Source organism: Glycine max, chromosome 10 (genome assembly GCF_000004515.6).
Source record: "Glycine max cultivar Williams 82 chromosome 10, Glycine_max_v4.0, whole genome shotgun sequence".
Lineage (NCBI taxonomy): Eukaryota > Viridiplantae > Streptophyta > Magnoliopsida > Fabales > Fabaceae > Glycine > Glycine max.
In genome coordinates, this window is record NC_038246.2 from 2658249 (window position 1) to 2685662 (window position 27414).

The 27414-nt window shown below is 32.1% G+C and overlaps 2 protein-coding genes across 3 annotated transcripts in view; both read left to right on the forward strand.

Annotated features, from left to right (window-relative positions):
• The window catches only part of LOC100813941 (uncharacterized), a 5906-nt gene extending 925 nt beyond the window's left edge, over window positions 1-4981 (forward strand). The window contains 3 exon segments of the mRNA NM_001253334.1: window positions 3853-3905; window positions 4192-4236; window positions 4339-4981. Coding sequence (NP_001240263.1) covers window positions 3853-3905; window positions 4192-4236; window positions 4339-4423 — 183 coding nt within the window. The 3' untranslated portion in view covers window positions 4424-4981.
• A 17127-nt stretch (window positions 4982-22108) lies between these two features.
• Window positions 22109-25313, forward strand: LOC100814119 (protein LONGIFOLIA 1). Of its 2 annotated transcripts, none has more exons than XM_006588587.4 (4): window positions 22109-22435; window positions 22521-23732; window positions 23849-24041; window positions 24560-25313. In XM_006588587.4, exons 1-4 carry the CDS (start codon window positions 22292-22294, stop codon window positions 25141-25143), a joined length of 2133 nt encoding a protein of 710 aa, XP_006588650.1. In that variant the 5' UTR covers window positions 22109-22291; the 3' UTR covers window positions 25144-25313. The 2 variants fall into 2 exon arrangements, with proteins under 2 accessions (XP_006588650.1, XP_006588651.1); XM_006588588.4 differs by having other exon boundaries at window positions 22128-22435; window positions 22521-23729.
• Window positions 25314-27414: the final 2101 nt, after the last annotated feature.

A 27414-nucleotide genomic window follows, 5' to 3' on the forward strand; every position in this document is an offset into this window, starting at 1 on the left:
TTAGAACCGTAATTTGTCTAATAAATTCACACGTCCTTACCATTTATACTGTGATAAGTGATAACACGGGTTTACTGGTGGAAAATTGAATCGAACAGCCAAGTTATAAGTGATTACTTCTCAGTGATATGCATGCATGCTTTAAATTTTTCTCTTAGGGCCCTAGAATAATAAGAATATAGATGAGTGGCTAATGTCTAAAATATAGGACACGGGAACACCGCATACACACAAAAAAAGAGACATTCTAATGAAATGAGTAACATATAGCATAATATTTAAATAGATGTTGTCTTCATCCTTTTAAACCTGCCTTCTATAGTTTTTCAAGTGTTTGAGTTGTGTAAAGTTATCCCCGTAAGTGTCCAAGCCAACAAAAAATCAGGGTGTGTTGGTGTTTGAAATGTGTTTCTTTAAACAATAGAGGCGTTCGTGCTTCATAGCCAATTAGTCACAATTCCCTCCCTAGTTTGTTGGTTTTGAAATTTTAAGTCATATGTGGACTAAATAAGACCATTCCTTTAGAAGTTTTCGTGTTTAGATATTTTTTAAGCACGTATAAGGAATTCCCCTGTTGGTTTTTCTGTTCAATTTCATGTTTGATATATCTTTGTAAAGGACTATCAATATTTGATGCTCCTCTCTTGGTTATTCTAGTGTAATAGCCATTTTCATTAATTTTTTGATGTTGAGAGAGAGAAATTTGGATCCTCTGTAATGACAGCTATCGAGTTCCTCTGTTAAACTTTTCTTAAGTAACAATAATACATTTATTATTTACTTGGGAAAGAGTACGGGTATAGATGTTATTAAATTAGTTTCACAAATCAACCAGTTCCAGAGCTTTTATATGCTGTTTCTTATTACTAAGGTGTATTTTTCTACTTAGTGTACAGCATATTTTGATTCTACAAAAATTTGTTGCCCTATTTGAAAGTATCTTAAATTGTCCATGGTATGCAGACCACTAATTGCATTGCAAATTGACAAAACAATTTGAGAGAGAAATTTGCATCCTCTGTGAATGGCAGCAATCCATTTCCTTTGTTAAACTGCTCATAAATAACAATACATTTGTTATTTACAAGGGAAAGAATACGGAATAGACATTATGAAATTAGTTTCACAAATCAACCAGTTCCAGAGATTTTATATGTTGTTCCTTATTCCTAAGGTGTGTATTTTTTTACTTGGTATATTGCATACTTTGATGTCACAAAAATTTGTTGCCCTATATGAGATTATCTTCAATTGTCCACAGACCCCTAATTCCATTGCATATTGACAAAACAGCATATGCTTCTAATTTGAGTAGAACCCAATTTTGATGCATAATGCATTTATCTTCTGATAGATATGAAATGGACAGTTCATTCCTAGATGTTTCTTGAAAGTTCAAAAATATCTAGAGCCATATGAACTTTTTTTTTCTTGTGAGAAATCTGAGCAGTTAATTGAAATCTCTGCTTCCTTCTTTTTGTTACCTTCAAAATTTTAAGATGAGAAAAAAATGAAATGGAATAACTTATATTGGAGGAAGAATTATTTTTCATGTGTTAGACTTTATGACTTCCTAGCAAACAAGAACAATAACAATAGCCTTATCCCATCAAGTGAGGTTGACTATAAGGATCACACGACAGCCATTGAACTTGGTAAAAAACCAAATTCTCAGGAATATTATTCACTTACAAAGAAGGCCACTGGAAGCACCAGTGATGAGAGTAGATTGCATGGTTTTTAGTCTTCTAAAGAGGAGGAGGGGAAAGAGAGCAAGGACATTATTTGGAGGAAGTTGTTAAGAGATATTTCATGGTAAATATCTTTGAAGATTTGGTCTTTAATCAAGCCGATTGGTTTTGTGTGATCCATGTTGCTAAAACTTCACTTAGTGGGATAGGACATTTTTTTTTGTTTTTTTTGCAAGGCAAAGAATGTACATATAATAAGTATAACACCAGGTCTGGACTGAGACACAAGGAGTGATATCGGTACCTGCCTTGCAGCAGTTATATCAAAAAATAAGACACCACAAACCAACCTCAGACTATAGCAACGCCTCTTTAAGCTTCACAAAATAAACAATCCCTTCCTATGATACCTATGACAAACAGCCTTCCCAAAAATAATGCAAACTGTATTCAACAAATATCCCTTCCCTGACTAAAGAAACAGAAAGCTGAACATCAAACATGGTAATCCCAAAACCCAAACCAGCATAAAGCTGTCTATATACCAAAAGAAGAAGAAAGCTTGAGAAAAATTTCATCTATTGGCAGCCTGCTGTAGACCAATAATGGGCTCCATCCTCCACTCATGCAGCGATACATGAAAACGGTTGTATCTTGATTGTTGTCTTTCTTGAATCCTTTTTCACAGGGCTAGAAAACCATGCAATTTACTCTCCCCACTGGAGCTTCTAATGGCCTTTTTTGCACATGTCTAAATCAAATTAATCAATTTTCTATCATCCATTCCTCAATAGTTGTCACACTAATATTTCCTTGTATACAATTATTTTGTATCTTGGCTTTTCTTGTGTGGTCATTCATCTATCTTAGTGTTCTCATTTCTATTACTCTCACTTTTTTCTTGTGTTATCCCTTTGAAGCCCAACAGTCACTACTATATAGTATAGTTGGTTGTATAATAGTACAATAAAACTCCCATTTGAGCTTGGTTAGTACTTTGCAAATTTCTATTACAAATAACCCCCAATGCTTTTTCATTGTAACCACCTAACTTGCATCTTGTGTGTGACATCTTCATTAATTTCCACATTTTTTTTTACTTAGAAACTTGTTGTGTGGCATCTCCTATTTTTACCTTCAAAGCATTTTCCTTTTGTTTCTTGGTAAAATTGCAATGCTATACCCATCTTACTCCCACTAAAGCGAAAATCCTTTTATTCCTAAGTATGTCTCCAAAGCTTAAGTTTAGAGTTAACATATTTTGATTTTAAAATTTGAACTATATCATCCGCAAGTAGCATGTATTCGAGGATAATCTTTTGCTGTGTCTCTGGTAAACACATCCCATATTTAATTAAATAAGGACAAAAGGCTACCCTTGTAGAAAAGTCCTTAGTCTCTTCTCTGAGTTTTCGCACTAGTAGTTATCTCATTGTACATGTTTTGTATAGTCTGGATATAAGGCACAAGAACACCCTTCTTTTTCATAGCCTTTCACAATACTTCTCTTGGCACTCCATCATATACCTTTTTCAGGTTAATAAAAACCATACGTGAGTCTCTTTCTTTACATAAAACTCAATTGATTCTTTGTAATCCCAATCTCTTCCCTTTATCTATGCTCCACAATCTTTTCTCTTAATTCCATATTGTTCCTATCACATCCTAGCGAAAATGCTTAAAATTTAGTCATTTAGGGTCTGCTTGGTTTAACAATTTTTTTTTCATTTTTAATTTCACAAATAATTACCAAAGGAATACCACTTTATTTTTACTGTTTCCTATTTTCAAATGTTTGTACAAAAAAATAAGAAAAGCTTTTTACTGTTTCCCATGAAAATTTTTGAAGACGGGAAACAAAGTTGAAATAATGTAGAAGTTTGTAATTATTTGTGAAAACAAATCTTTTCTTACACAAAGCAAGTCCTTGGTTCCAACAAATTTGTTCTTGTCATATGCGTGTTACGGTTACATGAATGTTTAAGAAAAAGGGTTATATTGCTTTGTTTTTCTAATTGCTTGAATCAATGCTAGGCCATTTTACAAAGCTGAGTTTTTTCTTTTAGTGTAAGCCAATAGTTTAGCTGCTTTGGAAAATCAATTATCTCCCTTGCTGTATTTCCTGCATTTGTCATTTCATTTGTATTCACTCTCTTTCCAGGAAGAATTGGAAGAGCTTGAGAAAACAGAAAATGTGTCGACCATATGCACAGAGTAAGTATTGTTTCATTAGTTGTTTGTCTTCTGTGAAAGAAGAAATGAGAGTATCCTGACAAATAGCTCATGGGAGATTTTAAATTTTATAAATCTGAAACAGATTTGTTTGATTTGCCCATTCAGCAAGATGTATATTGGTATTTCTCTGTTGGACCTTTTTGTCAACTTGGGGGCTGAATAAACCCTGCATGATTTTTTCGTAGCTTTGCCAAAAAGTTTATCTTATTAGTCGTTTTCTACAATATGCTATGAGGTCTAAACAATTTCACTTGACGTAGTGCAGATTGCTACAAAACATAGACACTAGGCCTGATCCATTACTCCCAGAGTAAGTGGCTATTACCTACATCTTTTACTTTGAATTTCATTTTGCTTGTAGACTTGTAACTTGTAAGTGAAGTGAGTACTCATCAGTTTTCTCTACTAACAGAGTCCATGGACCCGTAAATCTCTTATGGGATAGATGGTTTGAAGGGCCTCAAGATCCACAGGCATGTAGATGTTGGATACTTTGATTTGAAGCTGTGTCAATTGCCTTGCGTTGCAAATAGGATGCCACATATAACTGCATTAAAGTGACTCTGGAGCTGAAGAAAATGTTTGATGACATGTTATACCACGCACACTAATTCTATAATGGATCCTTGCTTTTATTACATTAGATTCTGTTCCGAATACTGTTTATGTGTAATCACATTCATATACTGCATTCAACTGAGAAGTATCATTATTTGTGCTTGTAATCCCAATCCAACTGTTAATGCACCTGACCTTGGTGGACTTTCATGTGTGCACGAGACGTTAGAGACATTTTAGCATCATTCAGCCTTGAAGGTGGTGTGGCTTTTGGAAAGGCCTTTACAATGCAATGGTTTGACGAGTCATCAACTAGTCCTGAATGATAACGAGATTTTTTGGGCAGAGACCTCTTGGGGTTGGGAGAGCAAAGAAAGCTCATAATCCCTTGTTTGAGTCATTTCACAATTAAATGTTATGATAAGATTTTGTAATCATGTTACTTCTAAGCCTTTTTAAGTTTTGGTGTTTTATTTAACAAGCCATTACTTTTTGCGTGCCCTTGTCCCTCTCTTATTTTGCCCTTCCACAAAATTGCTGTCAGCTGCTATTGTATTTAACCTTTTAATTCCTTTCATGCACAACACAAACACTTGTAGTTGTAGCTGTTCTATTGCATAATAATTATGAATGTCCACCTCTTGTTTCAGCTGAAACCTGGTTTATTGCTCACGTATAGTAGACAGTAAATACAATTAAGAAAGGTAAATGAAAACAAGTAAACAAATTGAATGGGCCTAGTGACCTACTACTTATCAGCCTTTTTAACTAAAGAGGGCCTTGGTCTAAGTAAAAATTGTCTGTGTGCAACCTTGGGATACACTTTATTGTTATCATGCCAACGGCAGATACTGACATACACATCCACATCATGTGATCGGGCAATAGAGGCGATGTGAATGTTGCAGCAGCAAGAAGTTGAGGCATGGTGACATCATGTGATGGACATGGGTTCTAAGACAAATAGTAGCAACTAAATTGGACACATATAGTCAATTATAGTGCGAGTAATAGTGCTTAACAGTGGACACATAATTTTGTTAGATAGAAAAAAGACATTGTCTGTTCTCCATTTTTAAATTGTTGCATACTTGTGTTGTCTAAAATCAGCAATATGATTTTGCTCGCAAAGTAATCTAGAAAGGGATTCATTTCACTTTATTGTCTGCTGCTGGAGAAGTGTACATGTTTGGGGAAAGTTTGTGCATGTGATGGTTCCAAAATCTCTCATCCTCTATTTCTTATTAAATACTAGTAAACTTTATTAGCCTAAACTATTGTTGTTTTGTCTTTTCCAATTATGAGTTTATGTATAGGATTAATTGACAACGTCATAAATTTAGTGAAACATATTCAGTTAGTTGAAAATTGTAAGATTTTAGCTTAAAATCAATTAACATTCCCCCTTCACAAATGTTTATTAGAACATCGAGTCTATTAAATGGGTTATAGGCTCTAATAGCATGTTAGAAAATGGATTATGAATCTAACTTAATCCTACAAAATGAGTTTATTAAGTGAGTTTTTTTTTCACTTATATATTTTATATTGACATTATTTTTAGTTAATATGAGACTTCAACGTATTTTTCTTTTGTCCACGGCTACCCACCATAATGTGGGACTTCAACAAATTCCTTTACTTATGTGTGACCATAATTAAGGTGGTTTCCTTCCTTCTCACTCTCAAAGACTATATACTTGTAAAGTGACAAATTCAGGATGCCCATCAATAGCTCTAGGAGGCCCATCTTGGCACTATATTAAGTTTGATGTGTGGCCTATTAGTTCTTGCTACCATACCACAAAGTGCATACATGAAGTGACAAAGAACGATTTCAAGTTAATCAGAAGTTTCAAGGTCAGAGTCCATAAAATACAATTGGGTTGAAAAATCAAAAGAATTTTACTACTCAAAATAAGTCCCGCTTGCCTCAATTCAAATTATGTGTATACATGTTTGGACAGCAGTGGTCCTAAATCAAAATTAAGTCGCAGTTTCTTCAAGTGGTTAATCTGCTGCATTTAACATGCTAAAATTCAGCATTTAGGCTGTATCTAGAAGCAAATAGAAATGTGATATTTGTGAACAAAAGGGCAAGCTAATTGAGCAATAATTGTAGGGTGCATAGTCTGCAAAGAGAAAGAACAGAAGTCAATGTTTTCTGGCGGCATCATCACTCGCTTGTCCTTGGATTGGAGCTAAACAAAAACAAGTATTGCGTTCTTATTCTCGATTCTGATCAATTATCTATAGTGCGCCTCGCCTCGCCTGCATGAAAGACTGAGACAAATAAATAAAGTTGTAGTGGCCGGCATGCCCGCCAACTAATTAGCATTCAAATTCCCCATATAAATCCAAACCTTTTACTCCATTTTCTACAAGGATTAGTTGGACTCTCGTCTCTATCTTGTTTTAAAATCACTATTAATTTAACTCTTAGAGTATGTTTGGATAGAGAATTTTAACTGAGGAAAGTAATTTATTAGAGAATTTGAATTTCTGTAATCTAGAATTCATTGTTTGGATGTTTTTTTGTGAAGAATTTAAAATTTTGAAATTTTAAAACAGAATTTTAAACAACTAAAAATCTGGAATTTTAATTTCCTTCTAAAAGGTGAGAAATTAAGATTCTCTTCTTACAGTCTTCTTCAAGAAACACTGTATGAGATTGTGGAACATCGATCGAATCTGAACGTAGAGGAACACGTATAACTAACACACAAATCATATTTTTTCTTTTTTTCATTCATTTTTTTTCACCCTCATGATTTTAACTTTTTTATCCAAACACAAAATTTTAAAAATAAAAGAATTTCAATTGAAGTATTTGAAATTTTTAGAATTTAAAATTTTTCAAAATTTTAAATTCCTCTATCTAAACACACTCTTAAGGCCCTGTCAGCTAATGATATTTTCTTTCAAGCAACACTTTTTAGAATGAATATGTATTTTTTATTTGTATGAATTGAAGACAATACTCACAAACCATGCTTAAATTATTTGCATGAATTGAACATAATACTCACAAACCATGCTTAAATAATTGAACTAGACTTTCTATGAATATGTATTTTTATAAGTGATTTGAGTTCAAGTGTGTGTGTGAGTGTGATAATTAGTAATAATCTTATCTAGTTCGAGTAGGATGTTATCACGAAAAATACTTTTAGTGTAACTCATGCCACTGACTTATGTGTCACTAGCAAATATTTTCAACGGTGAAGCTTGGCCATTAGGGGCTGCAAATGGCAATTGCAGATGTAATCTTACCAATTTTTGTTAGACAAGAGCTTGTTTGCATTTCTTTTGTATTTTATTATTGTATAACAACAAAATACAGATGAGAATTAATAAGCCATTTGGTACAAGAAACATGGCCCATAAAGAGACCGTTGCATCATCGTCGTCAGCATTACTGAACTCACAATAATTTAGGAATAAAAATTCATAGAAAACTTCAATTGATGTTTATAGTGGGGGGAGTCCTTGACCATAATCACGAGTCTTTGTATGAGTATGGACTATGGAGTCTGCATGAAGCATATGTAGGCATGTTTTGAATCCTCCAATGAAGTGCCCCCAAAGTTAGCAAAGAGAATGGTGTGGTAGCATCAAGCATGTGAGAATGGCTACTATCGATGAGAAAGAGCACTGCATTTGGCAAATTGGTACGCGTCCCAAGCAAAATTAAGATGATGGAGACATCCCCCCCTCTCACTAACCATATTTTTTGCGAACACATCATAATCTAAATCTTATCTCACGTATTGTACTCACAAAAAGGACCGTTATACATCATTTTCTTTTCCCTTTCCCCCAATCACTTTCACTTTGTCTTCCCCCATTTGCTTAATAAATTAAGAGTGTTGCTATATCTACATATTTTTAATGCACCAACTACTTGGAACAACGAGCCAAGCATACATATATTTACATATAACAACCCTCTCCCCTAGTATTAAATCCTTCATGTTATTGGCTAGTTGCCTTTCGTTCAAGGAAATCTATAATAATAAACACATGTCGAGGTGTCCTGGACTAGATAGAGACTTGTTTAGATTATTATATATCATATCATATACTAGTAGTAGTAATTAAATCAAATTCTATTCCATTACTATCTTATACCTAAACCCTATAATATATATGACCTCATTCGCAGCATAGGACTGACCTCTGTTCTGTGCTAGCTGCAATATTTTCTTTTTCTTCTTGATGAATGAATCAGTGGTCTACCCAACTAGCTAGACTAATCATAACATTCGCTTATAGCTATCTCTGTTATTAAAAAACACACAACCATTATTGATTTAAACAAGTTACACGATTTTACTATAGTATAACCTTTTTTAAATGTTTTTTTTTTTTTTATCATTTCCTTTACTGTACGAATTTTTCTAACTTGGTAAAGTGTAATATGGTCATACATACTGTTATGAAAATTATATGTAAGAACAAGATCTAGCAGAAGACACAAAAACTGTTCCCCCCCGCATATCATGTGCTATAGATTCATCTTTTCTTCTTTTCGTCACTCATCATCTTCTTTTGGACTTGGGATCTTTAATTTCCCGTTTTTAGGTAAGAAATAAACAGAAAAGCAAATGCATGTGAATGTTAGGAGACTGCTCTCTTTTTGTGATATAAAAATAAATTTGACCCTTGTTTTAGATTAGGTCGTGCTTGTATTCCTATATATGTCTTATAGCGGTCAGAACATCTGTAGGGTAATTGTAGAATTAAATTCAACGCGAAAAAAATAACTAATCTTCCTCCACTAGATGCCAAGGGTACAAAAACTTTCTTTTCCACTCTTACATTATAACATGGTTAGAGATTTACATAATCTTTCACCTTAATTATTACACAAAATAACTCTCGTTGTGTTGTGGATTCTCTGATATGACTTTATACATACATAATAGTACTTGATTTGAATATAAAAGACTTTTCAGAAATTAAATAATTTTAAAGTAAGTAAAGTGAAATGGAATAATTTAAAATATGTCATGATCTTAACCAATGAAAAAATAAAGGATAAATATATCTTTGTTAATTCATTTTAAAACACGTTCATTTTTTTAAAAAAAGCCTCATCAAATTGAATAATAAAGAAAGATATAATATTGCATGAATTGAAAACCCCCACAACGGATATTAAATTCATACAATGAAGTAGAATTAATATAATTAAACTATTTTTTTTCCAAAGGAATCAAAAGACATATAAATTAGCTTCAATCATATAAGTTATATCTCTTGATAATTAAATTGTTTTAAGTTCTTTAAAAATGATATAAATAATTTAAAATAAATTATATCTTAGCATCAAATTAATCTATAGTTAAGCAGGGATTGAATTTATGTATGATACAATACATGTATGATTTGAGGATTGGGTGGATTACTATTTAAGTGTAGGAAAGAAATTGTCCTATAATACCCCTCACGGTCAAAGGCAGGGTTGTTCTAGGTTGGTTGCAAAAGAGGGTGAGAAAGTGGCTCAGTCTTGATGAAGTAACATGGGTAATGGAATTGGATAGGAAAGGGGGAAAAAACAAAAGGTGCAGTGGGTGTTGTACCCGAATACAAGGAACAAATATATATGGCGAAGCATATAAAGATACATAAAAGAAACAGAGAATCCATGTGGGTGGGAAGGGAATAGCAGTCTTAGAAAAGATAGAGGAATCAGAATCCCATCTCACCTTCATCATTGATTCGGCATTCCTATATCCACTTCTTCTTTTTTCTTTCTGCCAATCACCTTATTTCTACAATGATATATCATCACCACAAAGAAAAGACCTTGTCTACACCATATAAATTTCCATGCTTCAACCACATATATCCCTTCCCTTCAAATACACTATCATATTACTTATTTATTAACACATGTAGTAGTAGTATTAATAAAATAAACAAACACACTCGCTACCTCTTAAATGCATGTTCCTTAAACAAAATTGAAACTACTACTGTATTAACACATTTTTAACGTCTTTTTTTTTATTAAAATGAATTATACTGACACTATAAAATTTTGTTAGATTGCACAATTTTTTTTATTTTCATATAAATTCTCTTTAATTATTTAAAAATATTACACTAATATTACTTGTACATTATTAAACCCTTTAATTATTTAAAAAATATTACACCTTGTCTCCCTATTAGGGAGGTAGCTATAAATGTTAAAAAGAAAAGACGAATTTGTGTAATTTAACAAAATGTTAGGGTGCCATTGTAATCTATTTATTTTATTAGCTAAAATTTAGTGAATATATATAAAATTATAAGTGAAGTTAAAGGTTTTATTTTTCTATTTTTTAATTCGTGAAATGATGATAAAAGATATATTAAAAATATCTAATATGTTGTTAGTTTAAGTAAAATTAGACTTTAATCCTTTAAGTAAAATCTTATGTTTAAGCTTTACTAAAGATTGCATGTTAGATTTCTTTTTGATAGAAATTAATTATAAATAAATCTAATGAATACTAATTCACAAATATATCATAACAAAAAAAAAATATTAAAAAAGGTGTCAGTAGCATTTCTCAAGATTAAAATGCTGGTTTTAGGCGCTTCATGACATGGTTAAATCCCTCGCACGCAAGAAAATGTTTTTTTAATGATAAACAAAACTTTAAAAATTACTATGAAAAACTAACACTTTAACTTTTAGTTGATTTCTCATTTTATCCTTATTAGTTAATTTAATTACAAAACTAAATATAATGAATAATTGTATACCATTTTCATAAGTTTACTATATAATAAATGATTCTTTTAAACAGTTAAAATGAAATAAATTATCTTAAAATTACTTTTCACATGATACGTGCAGATATAAAACTTATTTCATATAATTGATTAATTTTAATAATAAAATATTATATCTATAATCAATTATTAAAATAATTATTTTTCGAAACTAATCTAATTTGACTAATTATAAAACTTGTTTAATCGTAATAAAACTGTTTGATGAAGGAATTTATATTTGTAATATAAAAAAAATGTCATATGTTTAACCAAAATAGTTTAAGTGTGAGTCATATTTATATAAAGCTCGTGAAACAATAGGTCCTTCTAAAATGAGCTCAATTGATAGAATAAAAAAGAATTAAATTATATTAACCCAATCTCATATAATGGAGAAGGAATAAGAGATATAAAATTAGGGAATTAAAGGGTTATTTAGTTTAAAAAAATTCTCTATTTTTTAATATTTTATAGGATAAATAGTAAAAAAATTACTAATTTCTGTTTTCATTTTTTCTTATATAAACTTCAAAAATATAGAAAATAAAGTGAAAATACAAAAAGAAAAAAAGAAAATAATTTCTAAAATCAAATAACCCCTTATAACTAATCACTGTATTGAGTGATTTATAATAAGCAAAAATGCTTGACCAAATAAATAGGTAGAATAAGAAGATCCTCTCAATCAACAACTTAAAAATGGTTGCAAATTTTTTGTGAGAAACTTAGTTAACAACATATCACAAATAAGGTTTATACAAAAGGTTAACTTTTGACAGATATTTTTATTTCTCTTCCTTTAAAATACAACTTGTTTCTTTTAAAAATTTCGAAAAAGTCACAAAATAGGCAGCATGAACTAATGTGTAGCTTCGTTGAATAGGTATCATTTAGGAGACCGGAAAGAAATGAAAACAAATGAAATTGAGATAAATTTTTTGAATTAAAGTACAATGTAAAAGTATGAATCTATACCAAATTGTAAAACTTTCTTCTCATTTTTGCACAACTCAATGCTGCCATAATGGTTAAAATGTCTTTGAACATGATTTTGGATCTCAAACAATAATTTACTCATCAAAATAAATTTGTGTATCAAACAAGCTTAAGCAAGATAAGAAGAAGTTACTTTTTTATTAACTAAAATCATGATTTACAAATTATAATGGAAATACAGTCTTACATTTAGTTACTTCCTTCATCTTTAATTATAAGACTTTTTTTAAAAAAATATTTATCCTTTTTTATAAGATATTTTTTTAATTTTTTAGATGTATTAATTATTTTTTTCTTACATACTCATACTTAATTATTTTCTCTTTAATGAGAAATAAATAAATGAATAGAAAAAAAAATAAAATGATAATTTTGAAATAATAATATAAACAATTAACAAAATTAATATAATAAATAAATTAATTGAAACAATCTTTCTTATAATAAGTAGGGAGTAATTATACGTCAATTTGGTTGCCAAAAAAAAGTGGCATTGGACGAAGAGGAAAGTGAAATGCAGGGAAAGCCATGTTATGATATTAAGAAATGTGAACTGTGAAGTGTGCAGTGGGATCGAAGAAGAGGGTCGATGAAATAGAACATGGGAGTTTCAGGATTGGGAAATTGAGGATGATGGGGACCTTCACTTGCTCTTCTTTTTATTTTTCTACTTTTTTGCCCTTTTTCTGCTAAGCAATGTAATACTCCAGTAGCAGATTTTTTTTTACCGCCACGCCAGGGCATCACTTTGGCTAAAACAGACTTGCATGTGTTAAGTTAAAAGACTCACGCGTATCGTTGCAGTGTAACTCTGAGTCTGTGACTCCAATTTTGCATGTGTTTATATCAAGTCAGATAAAATGGTCTTTGAATCAGGTTTCTGTTATTGGGAATACTTGAAAATTGAAATGAATGTGCTTTTCAAAACTGAAGAAAAAGAGATTGCTGCCTTTATTTTCATAACGTGCACATACATGCATTAGTTATATTTTAGATTGGTAAATAGTAAATCTTTTCTATGAAATTGTAACCAGGTGATAAATTGGTTTTTGAAAAAATAAAAAATATAAATTTTATTTCTAGATATAGAAAAAATACAACAAATCAATTCTCCCATTAGATTTATCAGAGATCATTTTGTTATTAAATTTTAATATTTAAAGATCAAATCAATAATAAATTATATTTTTCAATGATCAATAATTTGATACTAAATTATTAAATTATCTATAAGATTAATTTATCATAACTTTTATACATTAAAAAAAGTAATTTTTTTTATTTTCATGAATAAATTTATTAATGTCTCGTACTTTCAAAAACTAATATGAATATTTTCCTTATTTTTAGAATGAGTAGTATTTTAATAACTTATAACTTTGATGAGATTTACATGTTTTAAAAAAAGAAAAAGGGAAAGATGATGATGCAAGCATGTTTGCAGAAACGAAAATATATGTAATTTAGTGTTATGTTACTGTGAACCATAAATGTAACCAATAAGGGTTGAGCTGTGAAAGATAGGCGGAACTTACATAGAGTCACATGGATCAATCAGAAGAGAGCCAATGGGACAAACCACATGGGATGACAGCTTGACCGCATTTGTTATCATAAATAATAAGTATTATACACCACTTTCAGTTATCTTAATGAATATTTTAAGATCTTCTTTATGTATATAACTGAATAAAGGATCTTGTTCTTCCTTTCAAGGAATTAATATCTATCTGCACAATGGTTGCTTATTCCACTAACCACGCGAGTACGGGTTTGGTGGAAAATGGCCTCTACGAACGAAGAGGTTTAAACTATAAAGACATAAATAAACACTACACTGACCTATGACGATTACCGTTTAATTAACTCCTTAAATATATTCTTCACAAAACAAAATTCGTTCTTTGTATTACAAATGCTAACCACTAAGGTTACTAGTTCATGAAGTTAAAGTAAATTTGTTTTTATTAAAAATAAAAAATTATATTATTTATGATTTTTTTACATTCTCATGCAATTTTTACCATAAACATTTTTTTTTATATAATGAACGAATTTTCTATCAAGTATTCTAAAGGAATTCATATGATATGATCATCCACTCGTTATTATTATTATTACTAGCATTTAGCACGGCACGCATAGGTTCGGAATTTTTAATATTTTTTATATTCCCTTTTTATGCAAACAACGACCAACATCTCTAAATTTGAATTGATAAATACTGCATATGTATAAAAACTGGAGTGAATATATGCATATCTAACCTAATTTTGTTTTCCTCAACCAACTCAAATACAACCTTTCGACAGCAAGCAAGATCATAGGTGCTCAAATTGAGGACTTAGTATCTCGTGCTTTGTATATAGGTTTGCCAAATATTATTGGTGTGCGGAATTTGCCCGTTCCCAAACAAGAATCCTATTTGCATAGCCAGTTGCCATTTTCCTCATAAATTAATGTCACTGAGCAATTTCTCTTGGATTCACTCATTGTAGCAGAATAGATAAATTGCATTATTTGTTAGGAGAGATAAATTCTTTCCTGAATATAATTATTTATTTAATCTCTATACATGTATAATTTTGTGTTTTAGTATTTATATATACTTAAAGATTTAAAAAAAGTATTTATACTTAAAATGTATTCATTTTAGTCTTTACAAATATAATTTTAAATTCATTTCAATTCTCGGGTCATTCAAAATTATAAAAACTAAAACAGATTAAAAGGTATATATGCAATAACTAAAACAAGTTGAAAAGTCTACCTGTAAGAAATAAAACAACTAATTTGTATTATACAAAAAGAAGGATCAGATGTATAATTAAACCTTTTTTTCTGAACTTTTTTTTTAATTATGGATATTTCGTGGATTGCATGCATATTATCTAATTGACCTTGCATAAAATAAATTTTTATTGGCATCGATACACCCGCAAGTAAAATTGACAATTGTTTAGATAACATAAGCATCTTATTGATTGGAGAAGCAAGCATGTATCATCATGTAGTATAAATTAATTTGAACATCATCTCAAGTAGACATAGCTTCCATTCCTAGTGCCGGTAGATGCAAGATATTAAGAACTATGGTAACAAGGTATTATTAATTAAGGAAATCCCCCAACAAGATATTAATTAAGGAGAAGCTGAAACCCTCCAAAAATGGATGCTAGTTAGATGTGAACTTAAATCCCTGCTCTAAAATCATAACAAACAAATTGAAAACTCATTACTTACACTAAATAGAATTTGAGCTGGCGATCTAGGAATGCAAGTCAGGCCTGCATTATTGAATTTATTTTCTTCGAAATTTTGAACTTGGGTACAAGACTACTCAATTGATCAGTCTCCATTCTTCAGTTCAGAACATAATTATTATTATTATTATTTTCATAAATAAAATTGAATTTTAAGGAACAGCTTCAGGACTTGAACTATCACTTTCTAGTTGTAGCTGGATCAATTGTTATGAATAGGCCACAGGTCATAATTGTGATGAGGACAACAGTGAAATAACTCATCCCAATTCACTAGTTTTAAATTGGATCACTCCCCCGTTTCCTAACTTCATTCAATGGCGTGTCCCGGACCATCTGAATCCATACATTTATGATCAATTATTCTTTTTATATTTCCTCCGTCGATCTTTAAATATGTGTTACTTTAATTATATGAATTGTTACTGCTAATTTTTATTTTAATTAGATTTTAATGTAATTACTTTTTTGGTGTACAAAAATGATATACATTTAATAATACAGGTGAAGGGAAATAAAGGCATATATATATATATATATATATATATATATATATATATATATATATATAGTTAAACAAACCTAGGCAGTGTCTCCATGATTTGAAACTAGACATCTGCATCCTATCACGGTCTAGGCTTCCATAAAAGCACGTTTAATTTAATTCGTTTTTATTTTCTTAAAAAAAAAAATGGCTTGAGTTCGGGGAGCAACATCTCTATTATGTGAAATGATGAGGTGTCCAGTTTCAATGAACGTTGCTCATATCGTTTTGTAGAAGAGTAAAGCTATCCCTTTCGTTCAATGCTTTAGATGGGTGAGTTAGAGAGCCTGTAATTAAATTTGGTGGAATTATTGACCTGGCATTTATAAGCATGGTTGAGAATATGGCAAGTGAACTAACAGTACGCATATGATAAATAGAGTTATTATCTCCACGAGAATAATCATTTATTAACCATGTCATTAACTAATTGTCATTTGGTGGAGTACATCTTTCTTAGTGTAATTTTCTCTCTTTTAAAACTCTTTTAATCATGTTATTCACTTTCAATTTCTCTAATACTCCTTCCAGTATCGAACATAGTAATAAAAAAAATCATGTGTGTTTATTTAAATATAAATAAATTTTAACTAATTTTAGTTTATTCGATGAAATTGTTCCTTAAATATTCTTTATTTAATTGATGTTTTTTTCAATAACTCCCAGAAAAGGTTTATCTTTTAAATGCAAATAATATAATTAAATGATATTAACTAACTTTCATAACCAGTATAAATTGTTGTAGTTGTTTCTTTTTATGGTCATTAAGTTGACAAGTGCCCTTCTCTAGGTGTGTCACCACTAGGTGACCCTTGTCTTGCATTGAACATGATCTTGTGTGTGCTAGGCATCATCATTTTCCTCGTGTGAAAATTACTTCCATTGTGATCATATGTTGTCCTATTCTCTTGTTCGTTTTTGCTAAGAAGGAGTATTAGAGAAGATAAACATTTCCATACCTAAGGCAAAGTAGTTAAAAGAGAACAATACCATCATCTCCTTCCTAATGGCCGCCAATTAACTACTTTTTCTTCATGGTGACCCATTATAATGCATATATATTCTTTTTCACCTCCTATCACATATGTGTCCATAGTTATTCCCGTATCTCTTTTTATTTCTTCTCCAATGGCCTGCAGGTTTTCCAAAAAAATATTAGATACCCAAACCTAATAGATAATATTAAAAATGAGAATTATGAAATTACACAGCATAAAAAAATCTAAAATAGTATGAGTTTGAATTGGTTCGGATTTTACATACTTAAATCCGATATTCAAACCAATATCATTGGATTTGTAATTTTAAAAATAAATGAATTGGATATTCCATATATTTTCAAGACATTAAAGAATAAAATATGCATTGTTAAAGGTTAAGTTCAACATAATTCAAACTTTAACATGTTAATTAGATCATTTTAGAATTAGTTACTAGCTTAGTCAGTCAAATTGTTTTTTTTGAAAAAATAGATGAAGTATATAAGTTTATATACATTAAAAATTTAGTTGACTATTAATTTAATTGTTTTTAAATTTTACTGTTAAACTATTGCATCTTTGTTATGTGGTCTCTAAAGTAAGATAAACTACTTAAATAATTTCAGAAGCATAGAAATCATACTCAGTAATTCTTTAAGTATTAAAAAATAATCTCTAAATTTCACTAAAATATATTAATTCAAAGACAAAAATAACGAATATTTGATATTTTGTGAATTAATTAAATAATTTTATTACTTTAAAAACTACATAAGAGAGAAAATAGTACTTCAAGTACGAAATTTATAATTTATTCTTAAAAAATTTAACCATCCGAGGAATACCTTTTTAAAAGTTATTGTACTGAGTTAGTTACACGTATCCGAAATCACAAAATGCTAGTCTGCATTTTTTGCCGATAAAATATGAAGAAATTCTGAAATTGCACAGACTTTTTCGAAACTGTTTATACGTGCAAGGATAAGTGCCCTAACAAAAAGGCTGAGCCAGGAGCGTGGCTCCTCTGAAGTTTTCCAAGTATGCGCTTGTTGGTTAATTTAGTGTTAGGGAAACTATGATCGCTTCACCGCTTTTCTTTCTTGAACTTTGGAAAAGAGATTTGCAAGTTACAACAACAATTATATCAAAGTAAAAAAACAAACAAGAAGCGGTGCGATAGATGAGAATATGCGACCCAACAGAACAATCAACAATATTGTTGCCATAACATGATGTTAGATTCAAAATAGAGCACTATATATTGTGGTCATTAGTTAATTTATGGCCTACAAACTGAACAGCCATGGCCATTTCATGTTGGAACCGAGTGAACCCTTGCCTTTGTCTCACTTTCACCTCAACATGCACTCGCTGCATTTCTTTATTCTTCTTTCCAATTGGCGTTGCCATTTGTCATACTCTCTCTATAACACTAATTTCAACAAATTCTTAGTAGCCAGTTGTCCCACTTCTACACTTAAATTGTTATTCGAGTAAATGGCTCGAAATTATTTTTTATCATCATGATATGGCTTTTTTTTTTTTTTACTTTAGGGTGAAGGAATGATTCGGATCATGTATCTGTAGTTTAAAAATAACTCGTTAATTAGTAGCAGATCATTGTAAACAAATTTGAAGCGAGGCCAATGAGCCATGCAATTATTATAAATGGAAAGCAAAAAACTTGTAAGAGTCATACATTGTAAATATTTAAGAATTTAAGGGATAATGATTCAATCCTAAAAAAAAAATGACAGACATATGAAATAGTCTCATCCAAAACGTCAAACTTTTATCGGAACAAATGTCTTTCATAACAAATCTTTATCTTTTCGAATTTTACTCCGTTGGTTACCCTTTAACATAGTCTTCTACCATTCTCATAACTTAGATAATTTTAGAGAGATAACACTTGCGTAATCCCTTAACACTGAATAATGAAATAATGAATGGCTTATATTACCTTGCCACGTTATTAGACAAAAATTGTTTAATTTTCCCTTCCCGAGTCCCTGGCGGACAGATTTTCCACGTTCCCAGGGGCATAAAATTATGAGGCAGCAGTAATATAGTCATCATGGACTGTTGCAATGACTCTATGAAGGATTTGCATTTGCATTGTTCGGGCTTTGTTATTGAACAGAGACCTCTCTTGTAGTACTACAAGACAATGCCAATGGAGCAGTGTTGATGATTTTAACGCAGGGATAAGAGTACGTATGCAGGTTTTTGATGATTTGTACAAAAACTTTTGTAGCTTTTCACTTAAACTAATTACGGTTTGAAAAAAGTTGGAAATTAAGAAGCAAACATAGTAACATAATTATAGGATAGGCGTTTGATTTGAAGAATGAAGAATCCAATGGGTGAAAAGTGGTTGAGGGCATAGGGAAAAGAAAGAAAAAAAAATGAGATGAGGTTTCCAATTGAAAGAGAGAGTCTTGGCTTGGTTGAAAAAGGCGCAAAAAACAAGGCACTTGGCACCTGACACGCAGGCAGAGAGCATTGCCCACGGTGGCTATGTTGCAGGTCCTCACAGTAAAAGGAAAGGCATCGATTATCTAAGTGTAAAGTGGGCGCGCAGTTTTCTGTGCTAACCTTATTAGTGTAAAAGGGTTTAAATCCGCAAACCTCCACCCATAGCATCAAAATATCAAATTACCTCAATACTATGCTCAGTTCAATTTTTTATTTTCATTTTTATAATACTCTATTTGATTGATATGGACTTCAACTATGAACGAAATTATAATATCGTACATCACTAATTATAAAATCATTTTAATATATTTATTTGTTATTTTTATAGTATTACCTTTTAACTTCTATTTATATTAATTACTTTTTTCTTTCATATTCTTTTTTAATTATTTTTTTCAAATATTGTTGAAAAATAATTAAATGAATAGAGAAATAAGAAAATAATAATTTTAGAATAATAATATAAATAATTGAAATATTTAATGTAATTAATTTTCTTAAAAAATATAAATTAGTTAAAAAAATATTGTAATTAAGAATGAAAGAAATGGTATTTGAATAACACACAGAAATTAATTTTATCTCATAAAATTATGATGACACCAAAAAATACTAATAAAAATAACTTATTGGTTGATCTGTCTTCATTAAAATTTAAGTAATTATTTTTATCATAAATCTAATTTAGGCATTATAAGAACATTTTTAATATGAGTGCTTATATGAGTTATGAGTTATTTAATCGTAAGTAATATTGTTTAATTTTTTTTACGGTAGCATATGACATAATTTTGTTTATATAAGCAAGTAAAACATAATAAATTTATATCATAAATAAAATATTTTTTAAATATGATTGGACTCTCAAAATCATTCACTTCAGCAATATTAACTTTGGAATGAATTTCATATAAAATATTTAAATTTATGTAGAATTGAAATGGCCCCTCACAATTATGATAATCAATCCATCTAAAACAATTATGTATTATAAATTCTCTAATTAAATTAAGCTGAAAAGTATTAAATCATGTCATAACTGAATTATAATTAAATTAATCAAATCTGTGTATATTGCAAAATCAATGCAGAAGAACCTAATAGGACGAACAAAATAATCATTCTCTCATTCAGTATAAATGTTATGTTTGGTGTAAAGAAAAAATGCACAAAAATTGCATCAAATTGAGATTAACAATTGCTAAAGGCCGATTTCATTAGATCCAATAATAATATTGATAAATTTGATCAGTTTTGATATCAATTTTCATTATTGTAGATATTATTAAGCGGAGTAAGTGTTTGAAACTTATGGGGTGAATTATTTGTCATTATAGAGGGTGATTGATTTAAAATAATTCTAAGAAATTAATTTAAAAATTGAGAAAGAACATAATCGTTTTTTTTTAGACATAGAAAGAACATAGCTTAGTATAAGTTTAAAGGGAAATGCTGAATTTTAAATAAGTTATCTTAATATTCTTAATTGATGTGCAACGGTGACGAATTTAAAATATACCATGCTAACTATTTAACTCTATTCGTGCAGTAAAAAAAAAACCTCGTATTCATCCTAGTGAATTATTCAGCATATCATCTTATCATAATATTCTTTGAGAATTTATTAGATTAGAATTTCAAATATTTTTTTAGGTATTTAATCAAGATTTTGAAATAATAGAAATAAGTCATCTGTTATTCAATCGAGATTATTTTATAAGATCTTTTAAAAAAAAATACACATTAAATAATTTAATTTAAAGTCTTAAGATTTCATGAGACTTTTTTTATATTACACATTATTTTTAATTTTTTTTGTTGAAAGCAATAAATATTTATTTTTCTTTTACTCTTTTGACTAATGGTAAACATGTACTTAAACATATGAGATATTTTTTCAATTATTTTAATTTGGAATGACATATTGACTACATAGATATTTTCCAATTTTATATATATATAAATGTAAATATATATTAATATGAGAAATATATAATTTTAATGAACATAAAAAATTAACTTATAGATAGATGAATAAATATATAAATGAAATTTGACATAATTATTAAATATTTTTTTGTTTGATGAAATTGTTATTATAAGAATGATAGACAACATTTCTTTAAAATAAGAAAACTAATTCACAACATAAATAATTTGAGATAATACAGAAAATCAATCAATGATCTCAATTAATGATCTAATATTAATGTGAATAGTAGAAAGGAATTTATTTCAGATTGCTAGCCATCAACAGCCTTTATCCAATGCATAAGCCATTTTAAGAACAATATTTACATTCAACTTTCTATAGTTTTATCATTAAAATATTAAAAAATATTGCCGACTTTAAAATTATTCACAAATTATTATTATTATTTTGTGAAGTTCAGAAATTCACTGTTTAACGTCAGCAATGAAATTATAATTTTGTTTGTAATTAAGTTGATTAATAGTTGAATATTAACGAGGTTGAAGCGGAGCGATGTCCGAATGTTAAAATAAGCCGGAGGACACGGTAGTCATTTTGGATAAAGTGGAAGGACAAAAATAACCTTTGGGCCCTGTTCGTTGGCGTTTAATTGTGGCGACCCCGTTTCATAGAGCAGAAAAAGCGGGAGGGAGGGAGGGAGTGTGTGATAAATGCACCATCCCAATCCCATATCATGAGACTGTGTAGTTAGTTAGTAGTGAAAAAATGAAAATGGAACAAGAGGTTTCAGTTTCACACTCAACACAAACCCAAAGCCCCAAAACAGAGTAAAAGAAAAAATGACGACGGCTATCGTACGCGACCAGAACCTGGAGAAACACATTCACAAACAGATGGGGTGCATGGCTGGTTTCCTTCAGATCTTCGATCGCCACCAGATACTCACCGGAAAACGCATCTACTCCCACAAACGCCTCCCTCCGGTAACACCTCCCACACTTCATTCACACATCACCATTCCCCTCTTTCCCACTCCCAACCTAACCCTGTTTCTCTTCTCTTTCGCAGGCCTCGCCGGAGCCGGAAAAACCCGCCGCCTCACCGACGCGTTCAACGCCATCGCCGCCCAGAGAGGTCGTGAGTTCAGAGCCCAAGGCGAGTGTCCCCACTCTCCCCGTTCTCGAATTCAAAGAAGGCACGCGGTCCTCGTGGAAGTTCGCGAGAGAAGCTCCGAGGCTGTCCCTTGACAGCAGAGCCATCGTGGACGCGAAAGGAACGCTACACCTTCACCCGCGCGGCGAGATCCCTCCCGAAAACGACGCTGACAAGCAGCGTCGTTCCACCAGTGTCATTGCCAAGCTCATGGGCCTTGAGCCCTTACCAGATTCGGAGCCCGAGCCCGGGCCTGGGCCCGTGGCCAAGCTCCAGAGATCCGCGTCCGAGTCCAGAGTCCCCAGAGATCTGCCTCTGCCCCTAACGCAGTGTCGTTTCTTCGACCCCAACAATTTTACCGCTCAGGTCACAACCAATGTGGTTCACGAGAATAATAATAATAATAATAATAATAACAGTTATTATACTAACAACAACGCTGTCATCGATTCACGATTCGTTAGCAGCAGAGTCGCCGCAGATCCACCGAAACAGAGGTTAAAGAAGAGTTTCTACGACTCTGCCGATTTCTTCCCCGAGCCAAAACACACCGTTTCGGTGTACGGAGAGATTGAGAGGAGGCTGCGGGTGCGTGGGATAAACGAGCCTTCCAAGGATCTCCACACTCTGAAACACATCTTGGAAGCCTTGCAGCTCAAGGGGCTTTTGCATAACAGCACCAAACCAAACCAATCTCCCATTGTGGTTATGAAACCGGTTCGATCTGTGAATCGGACCGGGAGTGATTATTCTCCCCGGTCCAGTCCTCGCCGGAGCCCCAGAGTTGGCAACGAGGCTCGGAGGAGTGAACAAAATGAACGGAATGTAAGGGGGCAAGGTAGAACACAGAGTTCGAGTCCGAACCGTAGGAAGCAGGAACCGCAGAGGAGAGTGGGTGTTGATTCGAGGAGGGTGTCTGTTTCTGTGTCTCCGGTTCATTCGCCCAAGGTGAGTCCCAGAAGGAATGCAAATGCAACGGGTCAGCAAGTGCCAAGTGGGTCGCCCAGGATGATGATGAGAAAAAATAATGAGCGTAAGGAGAAGGTGTTGTTGGGTGGGGCAGAGGATGAATCGTCCACCATTTCAGACAACAGCTTCAGCACTAGTTCATATCCCGATACAGAGGTAGTAGTATACTACTATTACTAACAACTGTTACTGTGCCTCATTTAATTTTAATTTTCTGTAATATATGTTCTTAATGAGTTAATTAATTACTATTTATGGGAATGGTGGTGGTGCAGAGGTACAGGTTGGAAGAGTACAAGGAAGGGAAAGATCTGCTGGATAGGTGCGATAAGCTTCTCAACAGCATAGCAGAAATAACAGCTGCCAACGAGTTGCAACCGAGTCCAGTATCGGTTCTTGACTCGTCATTTTACAAGGATGACTGGTCTTCACCATCCCCGATAACAAAACGCTACATTGATTACAAAGGTGAGTGAGACTGTTTTTTTTTTTACCAAACTTATTAGCTTCTGTGTAATAATTGGAATTGAATTTTGTGGTGACGTATTATCTGTGCAATAGCCAAAGTTGGGGTGCGTCATCTATTGTCTTAGACTCTAATGTTATGCAAGTAAATCTGTAGGCGTTTTATTTATTTTTAAGCTGCATGTTTTGTTTGCAACTACAAGTATGAGAACAGTGGATGGTTTGTTCTCTTAAAATCCCAACCAATGTGGACCAATCATTTGATCCCAGGGATGTTGACATGGCATGACTCAGTTGGGCTCATTCACTCTTACCTCAAAACTGCACTACACTGCGATGCGATGCGGTGCGGTGCGGTGCGGTGCCTGTTTTTTAATCGTACAATCACGTGGGACTGACTCACCTCGCTTCTTGAACTCTCATCGTCCCACCGAGAATCTTCCCATTTTTTAATTACTTTAATTCTTTTATTATAAATTTTTGTTAGTTAATGATAATGATGATTAATAATGACATTACAGATCAAGCGGCGGAGTCGGAAGATGATATGTGGAGTGCAGCATTGTGCAGCAGCGAGGAGGCAGCGTCCGAGGATTGTGATTTCGCTTACGTGTCGGAGATTCTGCGAGCTTGCACTTACTTGCCGGAAGACAGTGACATTTTTCTGTTACTGGAGAAGCAGCAATGTTTAAAGGGGAAAGATACCTCGAAGGCTTCGACGCTGCAGAGGCGGTTGATTTTCGACACTCTTCAGGAGATCCTGAACCGGAACCAGCAATTGCCGCCGTGGAAGGCGGTGTCGTACGGCGAACAGAGGCAGCAGATCTGGTCGGAGTTTCGGAGGATCCGAGAGAGGGAGGAATCGTGGGAGTCGGAGGACTTGTTTAAGGTGATATGCGGAGTGTTGAAGAAGGACATGGCGGATGAGATGCGAGGGTGGGGAGAATGGCCGGTGGAGATGGGAGATGTCGTGTTGGACATCGAACGTCTTGTGTTTAAGGATCTTGTTGGCGAAACCATTCGAGAACTCGCTTCGTTTTCACCTCAATCTCAATGTAACAACAAGCTACTACTACCCTCGCTTCGTAGGAAACTTGTCTTTTGAATTTCCAATCACAAACATCAAAAACAAAACGAGAAAAAGAAAGAGAGTCGCACGCATTGTTTAAATCTTCGCGCGCTTGCCTTTTTAATTTTTCTTTTCTTTTCTTTTTTGGCTTGCTTTATTATGATTTTTACTTTTAGTTTCTGTCAATGAAATCAGGAAATTTTTAATCTGAAATCTAGGCAAAATCTGACCTTGGCTTTCTTCAATATAGAGATGAATGAATGAAGTGTTGGCCTATTTTTATTGTTTTTGTTAATTATTATTTTATGTGGGGGTGGGGTGGTGTCTCAGGTGTGGTTGATTAAAAGTTGGAAGGATAGAGATGTTGCTATTTACAATGCAACAATTCGGATGAGTATGATGTCAAAAATCAAAAACATAATGAGCCACGAGAGAAAAACAAACTCTTGTTTAATCGCAGCATAATGCCAAGCGGCAAACTACCACTGAACACAAATATCTAAAAGTTAGCAATGATATGGGCTTTTGCTTATTGGGGAGGTTGTGTTACCATAAACTTATTAAATTAATGATTAGAGGGTTTTTATCCTTAATTCTGGCAAGAAGTCCTACAACTACAAGGCAACTAAAAGGCTACGCCGCAATTTAAAATTACCCTGCAGCACGTTTGGTGACCACTTGGACCGAACAATTGGTTTCATTTTTTTTGGTGCAACTTGAAAATTGCACGCAACTCACGCGACTACCAAACTCTTCAGATTTATTTTAGAACAATTTGTAAGCTTCTCTATCAAATTCTTTCTGCTTTTTTTTTTTTTTACATCTTATACTTTCTGTAGTTGCTCAATGCTCACTCCACATTTGCAAGCATTAGCATATAATTAGAATTATGTGTTGGGATAGAAAAGAAAAAGGAAACAAAAAAATGTCTCATTTAGTATATGGAATTCATCCTATCCGATTCATACACAATTTGCCTATGCATTTACTAAACAGTAGTAGCTCGCTCTATCTATAAAAATTTCAACATATCCTGTTTAATGACTCAAATCTAAGAAATCTAAATTGGATTATCTAATAGTATTTACAAAAGGTACGTTTTGGACAATGTTAACTTATTTGAATACGTGAAAAATATCTTGTTAATTCATGGAGTAACCCCCATCTATCCAGTTTTGAACAAAAGATAAGTGCTTTATTTTAAAAAAAAATATTTAAAATTTGTTATTAAAATCAATTTTTTTTATCCATTAAAATAAAATATTAACACTCAAACATCATATTTAATCAGTGAGTTAGATTTATTTGGCCTATGAAAATCATTTATCCGCAGTTAAGAGTGACAACTCACCTGGGAACTCAATGATGTGATAAGCTTCCAATCATGGACTTACCCCCTCAGTTTTGAACGTTTTATGTCAGTACCCCATTTTGTTTCCCACTTTTTTTTCTGACAAGCGGATAATGATAATTGAAGAATGCATTGTTGTCATGATGGACATTTCTCTTGTTTTGAAATCATAGAAGTAACCTAGAGACAACACCTATTAAGTTGGTTTTGTCCAGTTTCGGAACTGCCATGAAAATGGTTTGATGCCGATATTTCCGATTGGGAAATTGCCATGACAAACCTGGATATGGAGGTATCAAGACTCTGGGTCCTCTGTGTCTCAGTCTCAATAGGGCCTACTCTCCCTGTCTTCGCTAACTAAGTCAGCCACGTGACCAAATACTATATACTCACATACATGGTGTGTATAATTGACATGATTGGTGCACTAGTATTGACCGTACTATATTCATAATAATGAGAATAATTTATTTAATGAAAGAATTTATATTTAATTTTTATCGTAGGTAAAATTTTCTTAGATTAACATTATGAATGTGATTAATATTTGACCTAATAAATTATAGAATACCCGTATTCTATAAATGGTGTATATCATAAGCATCCTTTAAAATGAGATTGACATAATTGAAATCACATATGGTCAGATATATATTATTATATTAGTTTGTCTTCATCAATGAAAATGTAACATCCGTCAACGAATAATTCATGCATCAATACACATAATATCTTTGGATGATGCATACTTGATTATTCTTTCTGTGCTGCTTTCTCCTATAGTTCTATTTTTAATTACATTCCCATCCTTAAGAAGTGATAATTAATCCAAATATTCGGCCCAATTAAGAAAACGTGACGAGAGAACAGATGAATAGAGCAAGTACCAACTGGCCCACAATTGCTTAATCGGCTCCTTAATTAGTTACAGGATAGTTACATTAACTACTTTGATG